The sequence below is a fragment of the Tupaia chinensis genome, unplaced genomic scaffold (genome assembly GCF_000334495.1).
Source record: "Tupaia chinensis unplaced genomic scaffold, TupChi_1.0 Scaffold148378_1, whole genome shotgun sequence".
NCBI classification, from domain to species: domain Eukaryota; kingdom Metazoa; phylum Chordata; class Mammalia; order Scandentia; family Tupaiidae; genus Tupaia; species Tupaia belangeri.
In genome coordinates this window covers 118939-146831 of record NW_006208228.1, presented here as the reverse complement: position 1 = coordinate 146831, position 27893 = coordinate 118939, and the positions used below count along the sequence as shown (strand labels likewise).

The following is a 27893-nucleotide window of genomic DNA, read 5'->3' as shown; positions in this document are numbered from 1 at the left end:
GGTGGACGGTGGCGCAGCCTCCACCGTGCCCTCCCCAGCGGGGCAGATCCGTGCTGGCGACACCTATTATTTGGGAGGTGAGTGTAGGGGACGGGCTGCATTCAGCACACTTTGCCTTCTCGTCTCCTGTGTCCTAAGGCAGCTGACCTCTCTGCATGATAATTAATATTAAGGAATAACTCTTACCTTTCAGTTAGAGTCAACTGGGAATGTTGAGTGGGCAAAACGATCAGTTGTGACCTAAAGTGCAAGTCTGCTGGTTAGCTGTGTGACAGTGTGCACTCAGCAAGACTGCCTTAAAGTGGGGCACCCTCTGCAGCCCTCGTTCCTGGCTGTGGCCACACCTGGCAAGCTCTAACGCCTCTGGTGCTTGCGCTGCTCCCCAGAGATTTGGATTGGCCTGACTGAGTCCTGGGTGGCCACGTTTTGATGCCCTCTGGGCAATTCTGACGTGCGGACAACGTTGAGGGACACTGTCTTCTATTTCTTCCCTTCATAACTTTGTGATCGGGAACTTCCTAATGCCAACAATCCTCGAGACTTTTCCTTTGTGTTTTACTTGCCAATTTTCTCTCCCACTACATCTGGTGGCTCTTATTCTGTCTGCTAGCTCCTCTTCAACCTGGCCTGAGAAACACTGGGTGTGTACGTGTGCGTGCCCCAAACCCCGACAAGATGGAGAAACAGGAAGGGATTGTAATATGACCTCTCCCCATAGTGGGATGCTTTCTCTGTCTCCCTCTCTTTCTCTCTGTCTCTGGTGAATAAGCGTGTGCCCTTTGGTTAAACAAACAAACAAACAAAGAATAAAATAAAATCTAAAAAAAAATAAATAAATAAAAGAAAGAACAAAAAGAGAAAAGGAAAGGAAAAGAGGTGCAGACTCTGGGGCCAGGTGGCAGCGCAGTGGTGGCACCTCTGGACGTGCACTGGGCGTGTGCACGTGTTCCTGATCCAGGCCGGCTGAGACTGGGAGTGAATCATGGTGGGGCCCGTCTTTCATCTCTGCTTCTCTTCTCTAATGGTCGTCTTCCTATTTTGCACATCCTAGTTGTTCCTAAAGTGAGTTTGGACTCTTGGTGGAGATAGCTCGCTAGCCCAACAAGAAAGTAACATCCTCTCTGAGGACTGCAGTAGGCACTGGCGCCAAGGGCTGGTGTGTGATCTCTCATGCTCCCCGAAGCAGCTGTTCTTGTGAGGGGAAAAGAAAATGTGTCCATGACCTTGGAATATCTGATTGCTCGCTTGCTTTGTTCACTGAATATGGTGCATTTCTGATCCAGAGAGATTTATAAACTTTTGCCACTTACAATGGATTTTATAGCTCTGCAGAGGAACAAATTCCTTCAAAACTAAATAGACAATTTATCCAAGAGCTATAATTTAAACCATAAAAGTTTTGGAACCACTAAAAGGGACAGGAAGAAAACCCTTCCCTATATTGCTTAATGATACAAATAAAAGATACTGGAGAAAAATACTTCTCAAACCACGGAATCGTCTTCCAGATTTCACCGGTCTGCAGGGCCAGAATGTGCAATGCATAGCAACATGACAGTGCTTCTGGTACGTACGTACATGCTGACACGGTCGGCTGTCCCCAGGAAGTAAATCATACGGCAGAGTAGTGTGTCTAAAACGAACAGTATGAGCCCTGGGCCAGCCAGGGCCTGGTGGTTAAGGTGAATCCACATGGCCAACTATACAGTTCAAGTCCTGGACTAGGCAGCTTGAGAAATACATAGAACACGTGCATGTGTGCCCGAAATTCTGAAAGGAGGGAGAGATGAAGAAGGGACTGTGGTGTGACCACACCCCATTGGGGTGCTTTCTCTTCTCACCCCTCCCCTAGCCCCCTTCTCTGTTCTGCGAGCATGTGTGCCTGTTGGCAAAATTAAAAAAAAAAAAAAATCTATCCGCCCACCTGTCCACACATGCACAGGCTTGGTCAGCAGGATTCGGTGCTCAGTTACACCCGCAGCTTCCCTTGCTCCTCTCAGCTCTCGTCTCCCTGGTGGAATTAATCCTGCATTTTTTTTTTTTTTGGAGAGGTTTTCGCTATAGGGCATGTGCGCTCGCCAGACAGACAGAGACAGAGAGACAGAGAGACAGAAAGCAAGAGATCACCCCCCAAGGGGGATGGACATGCCACAATCCCTTCTCCTCTTTTCTCCTCTCGGGATCTTGGGCACGCATGCACACACACCCGGCGTGAGTTTTAAGCCACTGGGTCGGGGACGCGAACCACGGTCGACTACGTGAGAGTCCAGCGACATAGCCATTATGCTAACTGCTGATCCCTATCCTGCATTTTTTAAAAAAGGTTTTTACTATAGGTCACGTGTGCTCCCCAGAGAAGAGACAGAGACAGAAAATGAGAAATCACCTCCCAGGGTCATGGCCACAATGCAGTCTCTTCTCCATGCTCACACGGCCAGCTTGAGTTTCAAGCCACTGGGTTTGGGATTCAAACCATGCAGTCAGCCATGTGGGATCCAGCACCTTACCCTCCATGCCACCTGTTGGCCTCATTATCCTGCATTTGTTGCTTAGCTTTCTGTTACACTTTTTATAAATTGATCATGTATGTTGGTCATTTTTCTTGTTGTTATAGGGTGTGTGCGCTCACTAGAGAGAGACGGGGGGAGGGGAGGGAAGGAAAGTGAGAAATCCCAGGGGGATGACCACGCTGCAGTCTCTTCTCCTCCTCTCCTCTCAGGATTTAGGGCACACACGCACATACGCCCAGCGTGATTTCCAAGCTGCAGTCGGCCAAGTGGGATCCAGCTTAACCTCCATGCCGCCTGCTGGCCCTGATGTAGGCAGCTTTAAAGAACACCATAATTTTGGGACCAGCAGTTGGCATAATGGCTATGTCTCTGGACTCCCACGTAGTCAACTGTGGTTCACGTCCTGGACCCGGTGGCTTAAAACACTCCAGGCGCGTGTGCGTGCGTGCCCAGGATCCCGAGAGGAGAATGGAGAAGGGATTGCGGCGTGGCCATCCCCCATGGGGGGTGATTTCTCGCTTTCTGTCTCTCTGTCTCTCTCTGTCTGTCTGGTGAGCGCATGCGCCCTATAGCAAAAAGAAAAAAAAAAACATAATTTAGTGTTGCATTGCTTTTAACTTCGTAAATAGGACCATACCTATACATTCTTCTATGACTTGCTTTTTTCCCCTTGATCTCTTCTGAGAGCAGGTGAGAAGCTGAGAGGGAGACCGCAGCCCCAGAGGCCCTCGACTCCGTGGTCCACCCCCTGCCTCAGCCAGCCCTGGGCCATGGGCAGGCTGCGCCTGGCACTCAGGGAGGGCCCCCGCCTTGGGCAGGAACCTTCTGTGTGGGAGTGCCTTGCAGAGGGCAGTGTTTGCCGCTGCACCTCTGTCAGCCTCTCGATTTGCTCTTTTTGTTCTATGTTAGTCTTGGGGATCTAAGTGTGTGGATATGAAAAACCAAGGTAATTAATTATAACAGTGTTAAGAGAATATTATGTAACATTTTGCATATGTATACTCCCATGTCACATTTAACCATATGACATTTTGATTGTGCCAAATTATTTTTTGCTATTACCAAACAATGCTGTAGATCTTTCTGTGCAGCTGCTAAGACTCACCTTGCCAGTGAGTTTTTAAATACCCTATGGACCGACTATCGAACTGACTTGTAAAATGCTTACTCTGTTTAGGGAAGTAGCCCTGTGCTGTGGTTACAGTGACGTGCTATCTGTCCGGCTGAGTGGTTCACGAGAACTCACAGTGGTGATGCGGTTACACCCGTGGAAGGACCCCAGAGCTGGAAGTGGGGCTTTAAGGCCTGCTGGGCATTCCTTGTGTAACTGTGCTGATGTACAGGAAAACTTTCTTGTTCATACAGGTTCCAGTGAGACGGCTGGCCCCGTGGTCTAGTGGTTAAGGGAGCCCAATCCTGCAGGGATAGCCACAGTTGAAGTCCCAGCCCCAGGGCCTTAAAAACACACTGAGCGTGTGTGTGCTCCCCCGGATCCTGAGAGGACGGGGAAATAGAGAAGGAATTGTGTGGCCATGCCTTACTGCGGGTGCTCTCTTCCTCTTCCCCTCTGCGTCTCTCTGGCAAGCGCATGTGCCCTCTGGCAATTAAAAAGCAGGTGTAAGGACCAGCAGATGGTGTAATGGTTACATTGCTGGACTCCCACATGACCGACTGCGGTTCGAGTCCCAGACCCTGGGGCTTGAAACACACTGGGCACGTGTGTGCGTGCATGCCCAAAAGCCTGAGAGGAGAATGGAGAAGGGATTGCAGCATGGCCATCCCTCCTGGGGGGTGATTGCTTACTTCCTGTCTCTCTGGCATGCCCAGGCACCCTCTAACAAAAATCTCTCTAATAATAAACAGATTCGTATGATGTCCAGTGAGAAGTGGTGTCTCTAAGATGAATGGAATGGCAGCCTATGTCCCAGGAGGGACTGCTGGCTTTCTTCACACAGCTTTCCTGCTCTGCTGTCGTCAGTGTATGTTGGCAGTTAGGGACAAAAACAGTTGGGGACTGTGCAGTCCCAGCACTCATCGCTGATCGCTGCACAAGTTAGAGTGGATCTAAATTTATTACGCACAGCCGCAAAGGCCCAGCTGGCTCCTACAGAACGACTATGGCCACTGATTCAAACTGATCTGGCTCTAGAGCTCATGCTCACCAACGGCATCTTATTCCTACAGAAAGAATATATGCATTTTTGAAAATTAGAGTAATGCCTTCACCAGACCACACCAAACAGGCAAACAGGAACCACCACACAGATAAAGCACACACCCGCTTACTGATGTTCGCTAAAACAATGGGTATTATTTGTACTTAGGACACCCCGGAGGAGCGTGGACTTCTGGTTCTCTGCGGCCTTCTGTTCACAGGGTTAGTGCACAGGGAGCGGCTCCCCTTCCTGGCCCCACTGTCCCTCTCCACGGCCCAGCGACTCCGCCGCCCTGTCCTGGGTGAAGTGAGACAGCTCAGGGTCAGCCTAAGTAGAAGCCCCTCATCGAAAGCTCCAGTACGGGGTTGTTTTATGCAATCCCAAGAGTGGCTCGTGTCAGTGTCTCTGCTCATTTAATTTTCCTTTATTATTATTTTAATTTAATTTTTCTTGTTTCTTTTTTTCCCCATGAGTAAGGAGAGACAGAGACAGCACCCCAACAGGGTCTTGATGCCACAGTCCACCCCTAGCTTCAGACCACCTGGATCACGGGCACACATCTGCCCAGCGTGTTTAGGGGTTTCCGGGTACAACCCAGAACCTTCTCATGGGGCAGACTCACCCAGCATCGTGTCACTGCTGTGCCACCGCCTGTCCCCGTAATTGCTTGTCCAGAGTCCGTTAGCACCAGACGTGTGTGACAGACAGGGAGGTTCCTTTGGCCGTCCGACCCCGTGGCAGTACTGGGAGTAATAAAGTTAAATGCTCGGGTGCTCTGGTGGAAGTCCGTTAGTGACTTTGCTCTTCCAGGAGGTCAGTACCCAGGGTCTGGGACGTGCTGTGACCCGTGCTCCTTCTCTGTGTTCCTGATTACCCTGTCACCGTGCACTCAGATGCTAGGGCAGCACACCCCCACAGAAGCAGACGTGTGTGCTGCGCTCTCAGTGGGAGTCTCTGGGAATTTATTATCCAAACCAGGACACTGTGGAGAACGAGAGGGGTGATGACAGGACAGGGCAGCAGGCATGGCCAGGGCCGTCTGGTCATACGGAGGAGTTACTGCATTTCTGTCATATTTTGAACTAACAGTCTCAGAGTGTGGCTGGCTTTCTCCCCCTGAGTGGGGCCCACTTACAAAATAGCAGCCTGTTTTGTTTTTTGTTACTGTTTTTTAGTTTGCTGTAGAGTAGAGAGAAACAGAGAGGGAAAGTTAGCACCCCCCGGCGGGGGGATGGCCACATCACAGTCCCTTCTGTGTTTTCCCCGGAATTTGGGGTGTGTACACATATATGCCCAGCATGCTTTTCAAGGACCAGAACAGGACTAGAACTGTGGAGTTGGCCAAGTGGGATCCAGTGCCTTAACCTCCACGCCCCCTGCTGGCCCAGCCGTGTATTTTATAGTTCACATTAGAACTCTGTGCTTTAGATACCCCTGATTCTCCGTGTCAGCTTTTCTTATCACGTGCCCTTCCAACGACATGTTGCCGTGGTGTTGTGCTTGCCAGTGAGGGGGCTGAAAGCTAAGCTCTTCTAATCCCCTCTCATGGAATCCTACTACTACTTAGGCACACCCATGCACCGCAGAGTGGGGACACTGAGTCACGGCCCCACAGAGCGCCTGTGTGACACGTCAGCAGACCAGAGAACCCTTGGTCACCCTGCTGACCCATCTGTACAGTGACATTAAGTGGCCGTTTCTTGGCCATCCTCGGAGGTCCTTGACCTTGCTTCCTCCCTCCGTGGCAGTGATACGCCTCATTAGTTCCCAATAAGCACTAGCTGTCCACGTGGACTTCCGTCTCAAATGAGGTGGATGATGGGTGAACCTCTGCCGCCTAGCCCTCAGGGCTTCTGGCCAGTCTTGCACATGGCTGCCCCTGCCCAGGTCCTGGCATGTCCTCCTCTCCCATCTCCCTCTCATCACTAGGGGAGGGAAGCCCTTGGTGGCCTTTTCCTTAATGTCCTACCTTCAGGACGTTTTCCTAATGACTAGGTTTGGTTTAGTTTTGCTCCTAAAAGAAATAGTTACAGGGCCAACAGGTTGCACGGTGGTTAAGGCGCTGGACTCCCACATGGCTGGCCATGGAAGTCCTGGACCTGGTAGCTGAAAATCACACTAGGCATGTGTGCGTATGTGCCCAAAATTGCAAGAGGAGAATGGAGGAGAGGAGGCTGTGGCATGGCCAGCCCCCAGGGGTGATTTGTTACTTTCCCTCTCTCTGTATCTCGGTTTCTCTCTCTTCTCCAGTGAGTGCATATGCCCTATGACAGAAACCTAGAAAGAAAACAAAAAGAAATAGTTACATATTTTATTATTTATTTATTTATTTATTTTGGAGAGGCTTTTTTTGCTAGAGGGCATGTGCGCTCACCAGAAAGAGAGAGAGAAAGCGAGAAATCACCCCCCAGGGGGGATGGTCACACCGCAATCCCTTCTCCTCCATTCTCCTCTTGGGATCTTGGGCACGCACGCACATGCGCCCGGCATGAGTTTTAAGCCACCAGGTCCGGGACACGAACCGCGGTCGACTACGTGGGAGTCCAGCGACATAGCCATTACGCTAACTGCTGGTTCCCACCATATTTTATTTTATTTTGAAATAGCTGGAGGCCTGTGATTCGGGGGAAAATGAAATAGGTAGAAAGAAAACACCCGTAATTCCGCAAACATACTTAAGGACGTATGTTCCCCTTTCCTTACCCTGATGTCCTCAGTATGCTGCAGGTCTCACCTGTGCAGGTGTGCCAGTTTTCTTCCAAATACACCAACTCTTCAGCAATACTTTCGCGAGTTACACTGTGTGCAGTCACATAAAGTAGGACACGATAAAGGGAACGCTGTGGGCTTAGACCGTTCTTTATGATGCAACATTAACTGAAATGTTCAAGTCTCTTTGAGGTTAATTTATAAGGTTTCATTGTACCCAACAAGAGTTTAAACCCTTGACTTGTTTTGAATTACATTTGCTAGGAATGCAAACATTAAAGCCTCAGCCACTGAAGGAAAGTAAAAATAAATTATATTTGTGTTTTATGAAAAATCTTGGGTAGTAAGCTAGCATACATGGTTCAGGAATAAGAGGTTGGATTTTTCACTTCCTGTTGATTAAAAATCTACTAGTGATTTGACAATAAAGGGCAAAAAAAAGAATGAAGAATAAAATTTTTATTTTACACAATTATTCAATTCGATTTAAAAAATAAGAACCTTGGGACCAGCAGATGGCGTAATGGTTACATTGCTGGACTCCCATGTAGTCAACCGATTAGAGTCCTTGGCTTAAAACTCACACCAGGCACGTATGCATGCATGTCCAAAATCCTGAGAGGAGAATGGAGGAGAAGGGATTGCAGTGTGGCCGTCCTCCATAGGGGATGATTTCTCACTTTCTGTCTCTCTGGTGAGTGTATGTGCCCTATGGCAAAAATCTCTTAAAAAATTGAAAATAATAAGAACCTTATAAAATAAACTTACCAAGTAATGTAAAAGGAAGCTCTAATTTTCATCATAAGAATTCTTTATTAAATGACTGGAAAATATAAAGCAAAATAAAATGAGTAACTAAGACACTGTATCTACCATGTTAAAAGGAAATGGAGAGGTCTTGGAGAGGGTTTTTTTTTTTGTTTGTTTTTTTTAACTATCACCCCCAGGGGGCATGGCCATGCCTCAGTCCCTTCTCTTGCATTCTCCTCGAGATCTTGGGCATGCACGCACATGCACCTGGCGTGAGTTTAAGCCACAGGGTCCTGGACTCAAGCTACGGTCGACTACGTGGGAGTCCAGCAACATGGACTCAAACCATTGTCGCCTACATGGGAGTTCAGCAACATAGCCATTACACCACTGCTGGTCCCAAAAGAAAATACTTTTTTGGAAGTGATTTATATAAAGCATAATTTTATCAGACAAATAAAATAATGCTTCATATAAAATTTACTTCACAATTTTTTCTGAATTAAAACAACATTCATTATTTACAGTGCTGCACCTCTTTCATATTTGCGTATAAAACTCAAGTCCCCAGTAAAATGCACGCCATGGGATCTTACCGTGGCTGCGTAGGCTGCTGGGGGGGGGTTCAAGCCTCAGGAGAAGCCACAGAAGCCTCTGAGCAGGGACGCCCTTGAGGGGTGCTCCCGTCAAGCAGAGGGATCCAGGGTTCCGTGCCCTCCATGTGCCACTGGATGCTGGCTCACCTGGGAGGGCCAGGACTGAGAGTCACCTCTCCCCAGCCGGGACAGCTCCTGGGGCAGCCTGCCTTGGTCCTGAAAGGGTAGGTACTGGGGACTGGGCCCTGTACCCCCCAAGTAGTTCCTTCATTTGAAAGCACTTGGCAACATTGCATCCTTGTTCTGTTGCTCCCACGTCCTCCTCTGCATGCTGACCACGCAGTGCCAAGTCCAAGAGCCCCGTTAGTGGGGGTAATCAGCAGAGGCCAGGGGAGTATGTGAGTCCTGCGGGCTCCACACGGCGTACCACGTATTTGTTTCCAGACCAGTCTGGCTTTGATTTCTATTTCAAAGTCGCATCCTTGCTCACAGTTCCTATAAGAACACAGTCTTCTTGAGAAGCCCAGGTCATCAAATAAACCTCTACGTGTGGGAGCTGTGGGCTGTGTGGCTTCCAGCAAGTCAGTTAATGGCTACAGCAAGGCTTGTAGTATTTGACTCTTGAGTGCCATTTTCCCATGGAATATTCTAGATGCTATTTTTTTCTCCATTTGCAATGTTTTATTGTGAGATATTCTGTCATTTTTTTTTGGTGAGTATTAGCGTTAGAAAATAATGTTCAAAGATACTTGACTAAAATCCCTGATTCAAAAAAATAAAAAAGTCAACATAGATTGTTCCTAGCTTTCTTAGAGCAATTATTATCCAGAATTGTTTTAAATGTGCCTGTGTGTGCACACACATCTTCACACATACGGAGGAGATATTTAACACAATTTTAAGATGAGTGCGGGCATCCTGGTCAGTTTTCAGTTTTCAGTTATTTTTTAAAAATTCAAACTTAGCAAATCCTAATATACCTGTATTTTTTTTTCCTGATTCTACTCTCACATACCTTTCAGTTTTTCTAGTCTAGCCACCTGCAAAAAGGAGTGATTCTTGTATTGTCTCACGTAAATAAACTATGCAGCAGCTCTCCTTGCAGAATTTCACGCCTTTCCTTCTTCTCTTCTTTCTGGAAGCTGCTCTACAGATACTAACAGCTTCTGCTCTTGTTGCCTCTCCACCGCACCCACTCAGGAGTCGCGCCGCCCTCCCCAGGGAGTAGGGAAGTCTAATCTTTGAGTGTCTATGGACAGAGGAGTGCCAGCCTATTAGAAGGGCTGAGGTAAAAAGTGAAATCATGGGTTTCTTTGAGCCAGGGTTTTGGGCCATTCGGCCAGGTGACGCTGACCTCTGGTTGCCCAGGAATGTGCTCATCTGAACGAGATGGTTGCCAGGGAGGCTGGCTTATATAACAAAGACAAGGACAAGCAGAGGGGACGTTAACAAGCTGCTTGTTAAGAGTTTAAATAGACATTGACCTGACTGGCCACACTTCATGGTGGACATCATGACCTAGAGAACCCTGGGCCAGAGGAAGGGTGGGTCACACTGCAAGTCTAACCCTTCTCGGGTTTGTTGACTCGGCCGTGGGTATAGCCAAAGTCTCCGATGCATGCCTTACTTGGGTCTTTAAAACCGGAGTGGACCTGGTATTCCACAGTCCACTCCACACTGCTTTCCTCCCTGGGGCGACAGTCTTTCATCGGTAAGTACTGTGCAGCGGTTTTGTCCTAACTGTGCGTTTTCTCCCGTGTGTGTTTCTGTCTCCAGGCTGTCCGGACAACAGCTCTGGCCCTGGGTGTGGAAGCTCCCTGCCCGGGTTCCAGGGCTGCCTGAGGCTCCTCTCCATTGGTGACACAGCGGTGGATCCCATCTCAGTGCAGCAGGGGGCGCTGGGGAGTTTCCAGGACCTCCAGATAGACTCCTGTGGCCTCACAGACAGGTCAGGGCCATCCCTGGTCATTTTACCATGCCTGCTTTCAGCTTCTCGGTAGATTAAAACCAGACGACTGGCTGGAAGAGATCACCTTCTCCTCTCTATGTTCCCAATAACTATTTTAAAGGGGCAAAACACATTTTTATCAAAAATAAGAAACAGACATCTTTACATAATTGCTCCTTTCAAATGGTAGGGTTTTCTTGGGGGACATGGTCTCTTGCATTTTCCTCGTCACCCTCCAGGCTATTTCATTCTTACAGAATACTAGTGATGCCACTGTAATTATGGGTGAGTGTAACTGTCGACAAGGAGAGCTGTGTTTTGAAAACTAGTATTGCACAAAACAGATCAGAATATCAGAAAAGAAGATGTATCATTGGGAGCCAGGAAATCAAAGCCCCGTGTGGCCAGCTTCCTTTTCTATAGAGCAAATGGAAAGTAACTCTTTTCTTGAGAAAGGCCGAGACTTGGGGGATTTCTGTTGCGTACAGTTAGGACTGGAGAGAGCCCAGCTGCGTGGTTCCGAGCTGCTTCGCTGGGGAAGATGAGCAGCGTCTGAACACTACTGCACGTTAAAGTGTGTAAGCAGTGCAAGCTGTCTCATTAGTCACGATGCCTCTTAAGTCACCTGGGCTGAAAGGTGGCGTGCGCACGTAGGTTTGTTCTGTGCAGGGTCTGTCCAGCTTAGTGCCACATGCGTGTGAGACGTCTGTGTTAGAAAATGAACACATTCTGTAGAGCCTCACACATCTGTGCATGAGGAACTCTTGAAAGGCCACGCATGGTGGAATCTGTGGCTAAGTCTACTCTGAATTTAACCCAGTAGAAATTTCATGTCATAACCAGTATACTTTAGGTATAAATACAGTTTAGCAATGTGGAAAAAGACCTTAATCCCCAGGGCATGAAATATTGACTCATAGAACTTTATTTAATGCGAGTGTTCATGTTCACATACTCACCTTATATTCATTTGAGAGGGAAACAGAGGTTCTAAGAATTTAGTCAGAAACCTCAGGTGGTTCACTCTTTGGCATAGAAAACATCACCTGAAATTCAGAACTGCAGCTGGTCCTCGAGGAGGGTGGAGCGGTTGGCTCAGAGGTGGGGCGCAGCCCCCACCAGGAGTCTGAGTTCACCAGCCACCCCGGGTCCCCTGAACAGTCATGAAGTTCTCAGAACGCGTTTTAGTGCCTCGATTCTTTCACCACGTGCGATGTAATTACAGTAGCTGTCTGTGAAGAATCGATGTGGCCTCTTCAACGTGTAAGTCTTTTAGTCAAAATAAGGACGTGCACGCCACACACTGATGTGTGCACACACGAGTGGGTCCATGTATGTAAACAGGTGTGTATGTAAGTGTCACCCACGGGGCAGATTGCTGTGTCACACCTCGGGGACTTTCAGCAGCATGTCCACTGTACCGACGCCTAGGCCTTTTACCTTCCTTAGGCAAACACGGGGTTAAGGACAGCTCCCCACGTCGGTATGAAACTAGCCACAGCACTTGGGAGGCCAGCAGTCACAGCTGTAATGTTTTATGGGTAAACGTCTAAAACCACGTCCTCATTTTCTGCTCCTCTCTAACAAATGTCCATCTTTCCTTCTAGCCAAGCCTACTGCCTGCATGCCGCTGCATGGTGCAGTAGAGTCTCCTCCACACACAAACACATGGCTCCACCCCTGTCCTGGCCAGGCCAGCTGTGCTGACCCCAGCCTCCCCCACAACCCCCGCGGTCTGCCTGCCATGAGCAAAGTCAGATTTGCTCAGGGGAAGCTGAGATTTACTACTGAAATACAGGTGGTTTGGTGACTTATATCCATCGGGCACAGGGAGTAATAATTCATGACACAGCAGCATTCCTGGCTGAAAGGACACTACAGATTATGAAAATCCGATAGGACAAGAGGGACCTTCCCCAGCCACACCAGGGCTCCGAGGCAAGCTCTGCTGGTACACAGGCCGGGAGGGCCTAGCAGTGAGGAGGGATCGTGTATTAGGCCAGTGGAGTTTTGGACATCGGGGTTCTAATTTCATGGGACTCCTGTGAAACTCGGGCTCCTGTGGACACCTGAGCACATGGGCAGGAGGCCACGGCCTGGGCCCCAAGCGTGCACTGTGGGGAGGGCCGCAGCCCCACCTTCCCCACCACCACAGCCTTTGACCCAGCAGTCGTCTTCTGTACTCAGACGTGACACTGTACGCTGTACATTTTATTTTTGAATAGAAAATGATAAATTTAGAGGAAAATTAATTACCACACATTTAAAGTTCTTATTAAGAAAAATCTCATTCCCAAAGATTTTGAGCTAAAACGTATGTTTATTTTTAACACAAAGCACTCATTTTTATCTACTAAAAAGTGTGGAATCTACTCCACTATAATTTTAGAGAGTTCCAATGTGTCCAGAAAAAAAATGAGAAGCCACTGTTTTTCGAAGGAAACCCTGCCCCAGTCTGGCCACCTGCATGGCTTCTGCAGAACACAAGCCGACCCCATCCTGGCTGTGGCCTAGGCTCCGGGGGGGCAGCCTGGCCCACTGGCTGCTTCTGGGAGTAGGTTTCATGGGGCAGGCGTGTCCTTTCACCTGTGTCACATCTGGTTTCACACAATGACCACAGAACTGAGTGGTCACTACTGAGACCCTGTGGCCCAGAAAGCTGACCTCAGCTGTAGACTGCAGGGAAGTCGTGGAGGCTGTGGGACATGTGGGTTGGCACCTGAAGTGTGTTGACAGATGAGGCTGCTCAGGGATGGGGAGACCCCTGCACTGGAGTGAGAGACGGGAAGTCAGGAAGCGGGTTTAAGGTGCAAGGAGGAGTCTGACCCCAGTGAGGGTGGCAGGTGTGGGAATTCAGAGTGAGGAGAAGGGGTAGGAGGTGGTGAGCGATGGAGCTGCCTAGCGAGCAGGCTGCACCAGCCAGGCCCAGGCAGCTAGGTGCTGACCAAGAGCTCCCAGGCAGTCACTGGAGGGCGTCACTCGTGTGTTTGAGCAGGGCAGCACAGGCGGAAGGTTGGGAAAGGGGTGGTGTGGTCAGAGCAGAAGGCTAAGCAGGAGGCCGCTGCAGCTTCCTGAGAAATGCAGGCGGCCTGAGCCAGGCAGCAGGGCGTGATGGTAATTTAAAAGCCGTTATGTCTGACAAGCAGAGTTGTGAGCTGGCGTGCTGCTGTGTGCTGCTGTGCGGTGGGGGAGGAGCCCAGGCTGACCCGGCTCCCATGTGGACAGCAGGCAAGGGTGGTGTTCCTCACAAGTGGGGGTGGAGGGGAATCACGTTTGGAGGGGCAGGGGCAAGAGTATTTTATTTTATTTTCATTCATGATAGACAGTGCACACGTGAACATGATGGGGGTGAGCTGAGAGAAGTGGCTGTGGTAGGTGTCCTCACCCTGCCATCCCCTTGCCCAGCCTCCAGTGTGTCGGGATCTTGGGCATGCATGCACGTGCTGGTCCTGTTTGCAGGCAGCAAGAGCTGGGCCTGCAGCTGGCCGTGTGGCTTCCGGCCAGGTGGTCCATTTTGTCAACAGCTGTGGCTCCGAGGCCAGGCCAGTTGGTGCATTCAAAGATGTCCTGCGGCTCACAGAGGCAGAGTCGTGAAGCCAAGGTGAACCTCGGACATGTGTCTCCTGAGCTGTGGCCTCAGTGCAGCAGGCCTTGGCCCTTCTCCACATTCTTGACGAACTGCGGCGAGGGCCTCACCCTCCTTCATCAGCCCTGTTTTCAGAGCCTGCTCAGGGACCACCATTCTGACCCAGCTGCAGAGTTGGGGTGTTGGAGTGGGGGCCTAGAAGGACCAGCGCAGGCCCTCCTCTTCTAAGCCCCCCTGGGCCTCTGGCCTCCATCACCACCGAGAGCAGCCGCAGAGCCCCACCCCGGGCCCACACCGCTTCCCCCTGCCCCTATGGGCCCAGGCCAGGGCTGCCACCAGTCATGCTCCACTTCATGAGGAATGGACCCCAGCCCATCACCTGTCCCAGCTGGCAGGACTTCCCTGGCCTTCCAGGTGGCCGCAAGTCCCAAGGAGGTCACAGGCACGTGGCAGAGCCCAGGGCGAGGGCAGCAGGGGCCAGAGCTCCCGCCCGGTCTGCGCTCTGCAGGAACAGCGGGAGCTCGGTGTTGGTTTAGCCTTTGTATGAGGCAGCAGGTGCCTGCACCGAGGGAGCACCCAAACAGAGTAGAGCTGGAAGGCTCGCGAGCGGCATGGCGGTGAAGGCCCTGGGTCCCCACGGTCGTTGCCCGATCTGAGTCCTGGGCCCAGTGACTTGAGATCAGAGCAGGTGTGTGTGAGCGAGTGCCCAAAATCTGGAGAGGAGAACGGAGGCAAGGACACGGTGGGGTGGCCATACCCCCACCCCAGGGCTGATTTTTCACTCTCCCCCTCCCCTCTGGCAAGCATGCAAGTCCTATAAACAAACAAATTATGGAAGCATTTTGGAACTAAACATGCAACTTTTTACTTATCCCTGTTACATTTTACTCCATCATTTCTTCCGCTATGGGGTCCTCTCCTGTATTCCCCTGGTAAAGTGATTTAATGCACATGTGAACCCCACTGGCACAAACTGATTTTTAATGCCTTTTCAAAGTTCACAACCTTGGGACTAGCAGTGTAATGGCTATGTCGCTGGACTCCCATGTGGTCGACCGTTGTTTGAGTCCCCAACCCGGCAGCTTAAACTCATGCTGGGTGCATGTGCGTGCATGCCTAAGATCCCGAGAGGAGAATGGAGGAGAAGGGATTGCAGCGTGGCCATCCCCCTGGGGGGGGGGTGATTTCTCCCTTTCTGTCTCTCTGTCTTTCTGGTGAGACACATGCCCTATAACAAAAATCTCTCAAAAAAAAAAAAAGTTCACAACCTTGACATTGACAAACTATTCGAAAATTTGTCAGAAATGTAAAAGTAAGCATTATTCAGGTAGTTTTAAAGTAGGTTATGAATTTCCTTTATTGTAAGTAGAATTAAGTTTGAATGTTTCTAATTCTGATTGACAGCTGAGTTTTTTCATCTTTTCTTCAAAAAAAGACCAAAGATAGTTCTTTGATTCCAACTGCAGGAGTCTCACTGGCTGGGAGAGTTGCCGGTGTTCTAGGGAGAGTGAGGCAGCCCGCTGCTCCCTGTCCTCCTCCTCGTGGCTGTGCTTCCCTCCTGAATGTGCACGCCAGGGAGCTCCCGGGGAGGCTGGAGGGACCTGGGCTGCCTGTCCCCTGCACTGCTTCACCCCACTGCTCTGCTGAGCACAGAGCCTGGTGCGTGTATGTCGGCCGTGAGAGGAGGCTGGAGGGCTGGAAGGCAGAGATTGGGTGTGGCCAACCGGTGGGTACCCCCTCTCTCCTCCCTCACTCACCTGCTGAATCATTACTAAAGGAAAACAGTACATGGTTAATTACATCTTTCTGTTTCCCCCAAGTATTATGAAGTGATACATTTCAGTGTATCAGCAGTTGTGTGGAAACTCTTGGAACGATGAGTTGCAGTGACAAGAGAATAAAATAAACCATGATCTTGCAAACCGTCCTAGTGTGGACAGGGCTGCACTTCTCTGCACTAAAAGCACATTTTTTTGCACTAAGACCCTGGCAGGGTCTGAGAGGGCGGCGGACTAGGAAGGCCCGGCTGTAGCAGGTTGGTGTGCTTTCAGGCGGCGCAGCTTGGCTCTGCGTACGTTCCCAGACCACATCGAGGTTTATAAAACACACTGTCCTTTTTGTGTCTGGTAACTGCGTCTTTTGTTGTCACCATCCCAATGTACCGTTCGTCAGAGCAGGTCACTTACCCAACCTGGACGCGAGGGGGCCAGGCTGTGTGCTCCGTGGGAGGAGGTGCCGCATCACGTTGCAGGGGTGGGAGGCAGGGAGGAGAAGTGTTGGCCGTCTCTGGCCTTTGCAGGCAATTTATGTCTCTGGTCGTGCATGCAATTAATCTTGTTTGTGAAAAAGCAAGCAAATCTTCTGATACAACAGAAGTGTTACAAATGAAGTGTCAAAGTAGTGACAGTTGGTAGCTTCCAGCAGACTGGTTTGCCGATGGTGCAGCACTGCGCAGCGTGGGGACTGAGTGAGTTCCTGCCCTTGAGCCCTCCGCCTCTGTAACGCTGGTACAGGATGGGACCGAACGCAAAAAACGGCCTGTGTCTGTCTGTCTCCCTGTAGGTGTCTGCCCAGCTACTGCGAACACGGAGCGGAGTGCTCCCAGTCCTGGGACACCTTCTCCTGCAACTGCGCGCACACAGGCTACACGGGGACCACCTGCCACTCCTGTAAGCCCCACGTTCTGCTTCCCTCTCTGTTCTGATTTCCGTGGACTTGCTGTTTCCAGTTCATCATTCTGTGGACAGAGAATTGTGCAGCCACGCTCCACGAGAGGCATTTAGAGACTGATTTCCGGTCGTCTTACTTTTAATCAGTTTTATTTCCTAATGATGTTAAGGCAGGTTACAGAAATATGTAATATAAAACGAGACAGCAAATGGGGGAAAAGAGAGAAAAGAATAGGAAAGGGAAAATAAGTATAAGGAAATAAAATCTAGTAAAAAGGTAAAAATAAATGGCATCAAAAATATTCACTGTTGGGGCCAGCAGGTGGCGTGGTGGTTAAGGTGTTGGGACTCCCACATGGCCGACCATGGTTTGAGTCCTGGACCTGGCAGCTTTCTCTCTCTCTCTCTCTCTCTGGTAATTGCATGCACCCTATAGCAAATAATAATAATAAAATTCAGTAAATACTTATTTTAGAAAATATATATAATTGCATATTTTATCCTTTTCCCCTAGTCGGAACCTGTGTCGGTTTTCAAGCCCTGCCTGCCAGAGTGAAGGTGATTAGTTACCAGGTCTCACTACTTCGGGACAGGAAAGGGAGTTTCAGGAGTACACACAGGACACTAATGTAGCAGAGATTTGATTTGTTATATTTACCTGATTTTTATTGCTTTTTTCATTGACTGAGAGAAATAGAGACAGAGACAGAGAGACAGCGCCCCAGGAAAGAGTTGGGGCTGCAGCCCACCCGGCCTCAGCCAGCCCTGGATCTGGGCACACATGTGCTGGGCATACTCAGGCAGTCCCTGTGGGAACCCAGAACCATCCCACACGGCACAGCCCCTAAGCCTCTCGAGTGCCGCATGTCGCTGCTGGGCCACCGTCTGGCCCCAAGAAGCCAAGCCACTTCTCAGGCCCCTTCTGTCCCAGTGTCACTTGGGGAGGCAGGGGCTGACATCTACTGGGCATTACCTAGGGCTGCACTGTTCTGGTAAATGCGTGTTTGGCTGTTAAGTTTTTTGTTTTTTTTTTTTTTTTTTGCCATGGGGCATGTGAGCTCACCAGAGAGAGAGAAAATGAGAAGTTACCCCCTGAGGGGGGTGGCCACACCCCAGCCCCTTCTCCTGTCTCCTCTCTGGATTTTGGGCACGCATGTACGTGCACTCAGTGTGATTCTCAAACCACTGGGTCTGGGACTGGCACCTGTGGGCCCCGTGGGAGCCCAGCGCTTTAATCACCACACCTCCCGGTGGCTCCACAGCAGCCATGGGGGTGAGCATTGGGATCGCCCACGCTTGGTGTTCGAGGAGAGAGGGCGGCCAGGGAGGTTGCCGAGGGTCACATTCCTTCCGTCTCGAGCACCATGGCCCTTTTCTGAGACTTATCCTCTGCTAACTTTAAAGCTAGCAAAGCTGTTCTAACTCATAGTCAGCTACTAGAAGCATGTGTATGACAAGGCCCCCGGAATCCTGGTTTCTTGTTATTCTAGTTGATTTTGTTTATGTTTTTGCTTTAGTTTTTCTTTGTCTGTCCCTCCCACTGGGGATGCATTGCACCTTTAAAAACTGTTCTGCTTGAATTATTTTTTTCTAGTTCTGCTGAAACTGTGAGAGAAAGGCAGAGTGTGGATTGTCATAAACCCACCTCCACGGGACTCAAATCCCAGGGAGGCTCATGTTAGTGTTAGGTGGGGGTTCCACTGGGCAGCCCTGGGCAGAGAGGAGCAGGTGGGGCAGTGGTGAACCCTGCTCCGTGAGGCTGACTCCGTGGGAAGGTACCCAGGCAACACCCCTGCCTGGGCCAGCACACGTGTGCCCCTGATCCAGCCAGCTGAGGACTCCACTGGAGTGCCCTCTCCTTTTCTCTCTCTCTCTCTCATGCAAGAAATAAACCTTAAAAGAAAGCGGTGGCTCGTGCCTTGTGTACCCCTTAAGTTCCACTCAAACAATCCCACTTGTGTCCCTGTGTCCCTATTTATGTTTACAGTGCCAGGTGAGAATTTGCTAAGGCAATTTCTCTGGAAGGGGATGAACGTCTCAGAAGGCTGAGGCTGAGGACTCGGCTAAGCTAGGTTGCAGAGTTGGGGCTGGGGTGGCCTCTTTGACCTAGAACATCCGCGGTTCCCACCTGGCACTGTCTCAGACGAGGCAGATTCCTACTAACAAGTACTAATGTTAGTGGAACGACCACAACGATGATCTGGCCCAGCCCATCTCTGCAGGGGCGCCCCCTGGCCCGGCCCATCTCTGCCCCCTGGTCTGGCCCATCTCTGCAGGGGCACTCCCTGGCCCAGTGGCTCTGCAGGGGCGACTCCTGGTCCCGCCAGGCTATGCAGGGGCACCCCCTGGCAGGCTTGGTTCTGCAGGGGCATCCCTGGCCTGGCCTACTTCTTCTCCTGGGCTGTGCAGGTCACTCCCAGCAGCCATGGCTTGCTCTAGAGTTTCCAAAGTGCATTTCCTGGTGAGGGAGCTCACGATCCACACAGGAGTCATTTAACTTGCCCCGAATTTTAACTAGGTCTGTTGTCATCCGCAGGCTCTTATCACTTGTGTGGCATGTAACAAAACGTTAATCATACAAATAAAAAAGTCAAGTATGAATCGGGAAAAATCTAAATTACAGAGACATGATATGTATTTATTTATGTGAATTCCTGGATTTCTGAACAATCATTTGCAAAACATTAAAGAGAAAATATTTTTTAAGTTTATATTTTCCGCGAGAATGATAGACCAGGAGATAGGGCTGGATCTCCCCAGCAGGGCCTTTGCGCCCGATCCCAACCCCGCCTCAGTCAGCCTGGATCACAGGCACGCACGCAGCGTCTGTGTGCAGGGAGGCCTGGGAACACATACCCGGGACCGTACCATGTCACTTCGACATTGCAGCACATTGTATTCCTCCTGTGCCACCAGCCAGCCTGAAAAGTTGCTTTTTAAAACAAACTTGAAAAAATGGAAAGGAGAGTAATTGCTGATTTTAAAATTCACAGCATAGAAATATACTTTACCTGAGACCCATTTTAAGTAGAGAAGATAGCATAGTTAAGTATATTCTTAAAAATCAGTGACTATCGGATAGTAACATCTTTTAGGGAGGCAAAGGCAGGTACATCAGACACTTAGACATCCGCAGGAAGGACCACTGCTAGGCCAGGGTCAGCCCGGTCTCCCTGACTTTGACTCTGTGTAGAGCATGCGGGATGCAGACCCAAGGTTTCAGTGGTGTCTCTTAAAACCTATCAAGAGCTCCAGAGTTGTACTGCCTGATTGAAACAGGAGAACCCTCACTTAGATGTGACTGAGACGCAGGACATGTGTCACTGAGGACGTGTCACACAGTTAACAGGGTGGCGGGCCCCTCCTGCTGCAGCCTCGCGCCACCTCCCTTCCTTGCAGCTGTCTACGAGCCATCGTGTGAGGCGTACAAGCACAGAGGGAACTCTTCGGGGCTCTACTACATCGATTCGGATGGCAGCGGCCCACTGGGCCCGTCGCTGGTGTACTGCAACATGACAGGTATGTTGTTAATAAGCTTTTAGGTAATTGTCCCAATATTAGAAATGTGCTGTGTACAACACCAAAGTGGGCAGAGTAGAGAGCTTACCTGGCTGCCGACTTCATATCGGTGTGCGCGGGGACCGTGCGTTAAACAAGCCGAACCTCGGGGCCACGGCTAGGCACGGGAATTACGTTGAACACAAGAGGTCTTTAAAAACTTCATGGAAGGGACCAGCAGTTAGTGTAATGGCTATGTCGCTGGACTCCCATGTAGTCAACCATGGTTCGAATCCCAGACCCTGTGGCTTAAAACTCACGCTGGGTGCGTGTGCATGCATGCCCAAGATCCCCAGAGGAGAATGGAGGAGAAGGGATTGTGGTGTGGCCATCCTCCCTGGGGGCTGATTTCTCGCTTTCTGTCTCTCTGTCACTCTCTGTCTGTCTGGTGAGAGCACGCACCCTATAGCAAAAACCTCTCCAAAAAAGAAAAAAAAAAAAACTTCGTGGAAAACACTAGGAAAAAGCAGTGCATGGATTTCACATTTTTGGCACCAAAATTATACTTTAATGCTATTTCCCACAAACTTTTTCAGGTTCCCCTTTGTTTTCTCCAGTCTGAAAACTGTAGTGCCCCATGGCTGGCCAAGGCTGGCTGCATGGTGGTGTGCAGACGCTGCTGGGTCTCTCTGTCTTTTTCTTTCTGTCTCTCCATCACGTTCACCCACAGAAGAAGTGGTGAACTGCTACAAGGAAGTGGTATTGATGAACTTCACTGCCTAGTGCCTGCGAGGTAGTAAAATGAGAAGGAAAGGGCACATGATCTGGCAGCCCTCCCGGTCGGCTGGCGCAGGCAGGGGTGGCCTTGAGCCCTGTCGGGTGGGTGGGAAGGGTCTCCTTACCTGATATGGGTAGAGGACCTGCCCAGGTAAAGGCTCTGCACTGAAGGTCCCCAGGAAGCTTCTGCCGACACCCAGCGCCTGTTGGCCTGCGCCTTCTGTCAGCCCTGCACCCCGGTAGCGGTTGTGGGGAGCCGTTGCCCTTGCGGGAGCTGGACGTGAACACACCGGGCCCTCACCTGTGTGCCAGGTGGGCGGTAGTCGGCAGGTGCTGTGGGGTAAAATAAAGCAGGGAAAGGGGAGCCCGACTGTTAAGGGGTGGGTCGCGATTTGGAATATTGGGAGCAGGAAAGTTACACTGGAGCCACCGTCATGAAAGAAGCCAACCCTGAGAATCCTGGGAGGAGCCTTTAAGCAGAGGGAATACGCCTGGACCCGCAGGTCACCAAGTAGGGTGGGTGGGTGGGTGAGTAGGGTGGGGGCCGCGGGCGAGCCTTTTCTCTCAAGTCCTGTTCCTAGGAAGTGGCTGAGGCGGGACCGCACCAGTGACATGGTTCACGCCGAGCCATCATGCTGGGCCCCTTCTGGAAGCCAGCAGGCCAGCGAAGAAGTCGAGGAAGTCGAAGTCGCTGTAGGAATAAAGCCAGGACGAGGTGATGGGGGCCAGAATTGGAGGGGTGACAAGTGGTGGACTTAGCACCCACGAGTCGGATGAGGTGGAGAGACAGGGGAGTTGAGGGTGGCTCTGCCGTTGGGATCCCGGCCCTGGCGGGGTGCAGGTGCTGTCACTGGAGCCGAGTGCTTGGGGAGGGCAGGTATGAGGTGGGGCAGGGGACCAGGGTTCCTTTTCCGTGTGTGTGAAGTGCGGGTGGCGGTTGGTGACCGTTAGACAGTGAGGATCCCTCAGTATGAAAACGAGTGGATCGTGTACTCTTGAATCCCACGGGGAAGTCATAACATCTGGGCAGGAGGAATTTTTTTTTTTTTGAAGAGGTTTTTGCTATTGGGAACCTGCACTTGCCAGAAAGACAGAGAGAGACAGAGAGACAGGAAGCGAGAAATCACCCCCCAGGGAGGATGGCCACAACACAGTCCCTTCTCCGCTGTTCTCCTCTTGGAATCTTGGGCATGCACACACGCATGCCTGGCATGAGTTTAAGCCACCGGGTCCAGGACTCGAACCACAGTTGACTACATGGGAGTCCAGTGACATAGCCGTTACGCTAACTGCTGGTCCCAGCAGTAGGAATTTTTAAAAGTATGTTTTGGACTGTGCTGTGGGAGTTAATTTAATCTGATCCCTGGCTCCATGGCCTTGACTATCCCTGCTGGACACTCTCCAGCCCCCACAGTAGCACAGCGCTGTGGGGGCTGCCGCATGCTTGTCCCTGAGGGCAGCATCCCAGGAGAGGTCGTATTTCTGTTAGGCTCCCCTGGACATTCGCATATGCACGCAGGTTTAGAAACCGCCGTGCTGAGCGGAGGATCTATTTTAGCGTGCACAGCCTTGTCCGTCTCCGCAGGAAGTACAGTGGGAAAGCTGGGGCCGGACAGTGGTGTGGGAGGGACCTACAGCTCTGGTGTGGTGGACCCACAGGGAATGCCCTGTCCCTCCAAGTGCTGGGCACACATGTGCTGAATCCTAGTTGTCTGGGGGTGGGGATGGATTGCGGCATGATTCCCTGTCAGAGGCATTGCCCCTCTTTCTCTGTTCTCTCCCATCGAAACATTAAATACTATTTAGAAAATAAGGTGAAAAAGTAGCATCACATAATGAGAAAGCAGAACCCACACAGGCGTAAAGCCTCGGTGCAGCTCTGCGTTCTGCCGTCCACGCACCCCGTTCTGCTGGGCTGTTCGGGGTGAGAGTTAATCACCCTCCACTGGGCCACACGTCTGTTACGTCCACAGATGCAACAGGAATTGCTCACATGCCCCACGATAAAATGTAAGGCATCAACTATGTAATTACACGTATTACAAACTGAATTTCATCTTTGAAAGTCTTAAGAGTTTTAACGTGTGTGTGTGTGTGTGTGTGTGTGTAGGAATTTGAAAATATGAGTAATAGTTTAGTGATCAGTGTGTTCATATGAATTTTAATATTAAAGAGAACTTCATTCCTTTATATGTGAGCTTTGCACATTGCATGTGAACACACATTAAACATGGATTACTATGTCACGATGCCTTTAGGGAAATTCAGTTTTTGGTAGAAGTTACCTAACATTTTTATTTATTTACTTTTTTAAGGTTTTTGCCATAGGGCATGTGCACTCTCCAGAAAGACAGTGATGGGGAAAGTGAGAAATCACCCTCGGGGAGGTGTAACCACGCCGCAGTTCCTTCTCCATTCTCCTGGGATCTTGGGCGTGTGTGTGCACATACCCAGCGTGAATCTCAGGCTGCCATGTCGAGAGCTCAAATCATGGTCAGCCATGTGTTGTCCAGAGCTTGAACTGCTACAGCAAAAGCTGCTTAACTCTTATGTTAAAACAAAGTTTGTTCTTGTTCCATGTGATGAGAAAACTTTTCTACGCCATGAGTTAGGATTGAAATGGAACATCAGTGGGATTGTAGATCACAAAGAAAATAGGAGCAAGAGCAGGAGTGTAAAATACTTGAGCAGGCCTGCCAGGTGGCATGATGGTTGAGACAGCTGGGTCCCACATGGCCAAATACGTAGTTTAGGGCCCAGGCATGGCAGCTTGGAAAATACAGCAGGTGCATGTGTGCCCAAAATCCTCAGAGGAGAACGGAGAAGGGACTGCAGTGTGGCCGTCCCCTCGGGGGATGATTTCTCCTCTCTGTCTCTCCCATGAGCATACACAGTGTACTGCAAAAAACTATTAAAACATTTCAGCAAAGATTTATAAGTAATATTAACACCAAAGATTCTTTGAGATTTTTTTGTTTCTATAGGGTGTGTACACTCGCCAGAAAGACAGATAGAAAGTGAGAAATCACCCCTCAGAGGGGATGGCCATGCCATAATCCTTCTCCTCTATTTTCCTCTTGGGATCTTGGGCATGCGCGCACACGTACCCGGCGTGAGTTTAAGCCACCAGGCCTGGGACTTGAACCAGTGGTCTACTACATGGGAGTTCAGAGACATAGCCATTATGCCAACTGCTGGTCCCAACACCAGAGATTCTTATTAAGCTCACAGCCATGAGGAAAGCAATGTACTAAGGACAAAGAAACAGAGGCCAATCCAAACCAATAAGTATCTCCAGAAGCTACGCAACAAAGTGTTTAATCAGACATTGAAAATCGATTCAGAACTTTTCTGGGAAAAAATGTATGGAAACAACCAAAGCCACCAAATTCTGCATCCCTGACTTAAGTCAATGGTCCAGTATTCTCGCTCACTATTTGTCAGTCTGTCACTCCCGTGAAAACCAAGTAAGTATGTTTCTTAAAGTCCCTCCTGGAGCGGGTAGTGCCGGGCCTCCAGCATTGCAGCGTAACAGCGCGGCCCAGCTGCCTCACACACAGTGCCCATTTCCCCTAGCTCTCTGTGGATGGGTCTTCACTGCTGTCCTTTCTACGCTGTTTCTAGATTTCCTGTTTCTCTCACCCCTCTCTCCTTGCTAGGTTTCTTTGCTTAATCAGACTGCTCCCTTTGCAGTCACCCAGTCACCCGTTCGATTCCCATTTCAGTCATTCTACTGGTTCGCCCACACAGATGCTCCTCGGATCCCGGTGGGGTGAGCCCTGGATCAGCCCACTGTACGCTGTAAATGTTGGAAGTCAAGCGTGCAGTTAATACATCTCACCTACCTGGTCTTAGAGCTTAGTCAGTCTGCCTTACACACCTCAGAACACTGTTACTGGCCTCCAGCTGGGCAAAACCACCTCCCACAGCCTGTTTGTAATGAAGGGCTGAACATCATAATTTATTCAGCACTGTACTCAGTGACAAACGGTAACTGCGTATACTCCAAGTACGGCTTCTACTGAACTGTCACGTTTGCACCATCGTAAAAGGCAAACTGAGCAGGTGGTAAACAGGGAACGTCTGTATTACCAACACTGCTGTTTTCAGGAACGAAGTAGACACAAGCTGCTCTTACAGAGCGCGTTGACTGCTAGCTACGTGTGTCAGCCTTACAAGCTGTCCGCTCTGTCTCAGGCGGGTCGCTGTGCGTGTTAGACGCTGTCTGAGCGAGGCTGAGCGCTGCTGTAGCCGCCGGTGAGTCCACTGTGGCAGCAATGTATGATGTCTTTTCCTCTGTGGAAGCAGTTCTGCTCACTTCGTCACTCCGCCTTGCTCCGGAAAACTGAGGTGGGCAGTAAGCATGGCGTCAGCACGCATCCACCACGTGTGGCAAGTTTTGCTTGAAAATGGTGCCTCAGACCAGCAAGTGACTCGGTGGTTAAGGCAGTTGAATCCCACCTGGCTGATTACGCAGTTTGAGTCCCAGACGTGGCAGCTTGAGAAACACCAGGTACTTGTGCACGCTGAACTTCCTGATAAGAGAATGGAGAAGGGCCTTGGAGGGTGGTTTCTCACTTTCCTTCTGCTTTTCTCTCTGTGTCTCTTTGCAACAATCACACATTCCTTCTAGTAGATTAAAAAAGAAAGAAGGAAAAAAGAAAATGGTGTTTCTTACAGAAAGTTCCAAGATGTTGAAACATGAGATTTACTGAAAACAAAAAGGAGACCTGCTTTGTGGTGACTGTCAGATGCCTCGACCTTACGACCTTACGTCTTACTCCCTGTGGCTTTAGCCTGTGAAGAGCCCACCCATGTGGGGTGCTCATCTAGCTGAGGTCCCATGGCTTTTACAGACAGGCTCCCAGACAGGAGGCCAGTGCTCCTGCTAGCTTGAAACCCCGGATCAGGTCCCTGTCACTGGCCCAAAGAGGAAAAGACAGATGCTTCGAGAAAGGACATGTGCCCACCCTTTGGTCAGCCACATGGCCACCCCCAGCCAGACAAGGTCAGTGATCCTGATGACCAATATAATTGGAGATGTCGGTTGACTCTGTAGCTGGTCATTGAGGCAGCTGGATCCCTGTGGCCGTGGCCAGCTGTTTGAAATCCTAACCTGGCAGCTTAAACAAGCTCTGTGCATGTGTGTGTGCCCCAAATCCAACAGGGTGGAGAGATGGAGGAGAAGTTGCCATGTGACCGCAGTCCACTGGAGTGCTGTCTTCCCTCCCTCTTTCTGTCTCTCTGGCCAGAGCACACGTCCTGTGGAAGTTACAGAGGCTACCAGCATGTCTTCTGGGTAGGGCCTAGGCAGTCCAAGATGGCTTGAAGAGTAACATCCAGTGTAGTATGGGTCCAGATATGGAAATGGAGGCTCAGAGAACATTCTGTAACTTCTCTGAGACCGATTAGAACGCGTGTCCCTATTGGCCGTGCTGCTGTGTTCCATCCATATGTGATTGTGTAAGCGTGTGCTGTTCTCTCTGAGAGAATGCTTGCCGTCCCTCTGTGCTGTGTGGCTGAAACACTGATGACAGCATCTCGTGTGAACAGAGACTCAGAACGTGCCAGGCCTGGCCTGGATGGTCTGAAGAGAACAGCAGTCCCGCCATGTTGAACAGCAGAGGCCCACCCTTACGAATAACACAGGATTTGATTCAGTGTGACCCACTAAGGGAAAAGAGCATCCTTTGAATTCCCAGGGGAAGAGGGCTTGTGACAGCGGTGGGAGAGCCCAGGCCACTGAAGCCATTGTGCGTGGGGATAGCCAGCTGAGCCTTATGACACTTTTTGTGTTGAAAGTATTACCGAAAGTCCTAAGAAGCACCAAGGCTCCAAAACTGTCACAGGAGGTGTGGTCCTTGGAGGGCCCTAACCTGGATTTCAACATTGTTTTGTTCCAAAGTAAAGTCAGACTTTAATGCCTTTTTTCTAAAAATGTTTTGATCAGGAGGGACCCACAGGTATGGGGCTGTGACAAGTGCTACCTCTGGGCCTCTCCCAGGGTTTGGGACTCAGAGCTGGGCCTGGAGGCTGTGTGCTTATGGCTGACTTCCCTCCCTCAGTCAAACAAACACAAGCCAGGGGCCATGCTAGGCTCTGACAGGGACACACAGGGCCTGGTGCCTCTGGGAGCTCAGACCGTTGTCCTGTGTGCACAGATGCCTCGACCTGGGTCTGTCTCCTGGAATTTCCTCCTCTGCAGTTCCGGGCTGGGCTGCCTGTGACTTCGGAAAGCTCAGTAGCCAGCACAGGGCTGCAGGGCCGTGGACCGTGAAGACGAGAGGTGGGGCCTGTGTCTGTCTAGCCCCCATTTCCTTGTCTGTCCCGTAAGAGGGCAGGATAAAGGGAATAGCCGTCTCTGTGCCAAGGTGCTCTTGTGGTAGGCAGTTAGTTAGCCACGAGCGGGCAGCCCTAAGAGAAAAGCGAAAGGCTCATCTAGCTCCAGGCACCAGGAGGGCGAGGCAGTTTGCCATCTTCCTTCCTTGAGGCCTGAGGGAAGCACACAGGGATGATTTGTAAATTTAAACTTTTTTTTTGGAGCGGTTTTGGCCATAGGGCACGTGTGCTCGCCAGAGAGACAGAGACATAGAGACAGAAAGCGAGAAATCACCCCCCAGGGGGATGGCCACGCCACAATCCCTTCTCCTCCATTCTCCTCTCGGGATCTTGGGCACGCATGCACACACAGGCG

The 27893-nt window shown here is 50.4% G+C and overlaps 1 protein-coding gene across 1 annotated transcript in view; it reads left to right on the top strand.

The window, feature by feature from the left end:
• LOC102479195 (contactin-associated protein-like 3) overlaps positions 1 to 27893 on the top strand; it is a 215268-nt gene that overhangs the window by 116495 nt on the left and 70880 nt on the right. Inside the window, 3 exon segments of the mRNA XM_027769064.1 lie at positions 10498 to 10669; positions 16818 to 16924; positions 20324 to 20443. Of these exon segments, the coding sequence (XP_027624865.1) occupies positions 10498 to 10669; positions 16818 to 16924; positions 20324 to 20443 (399 nt within the window).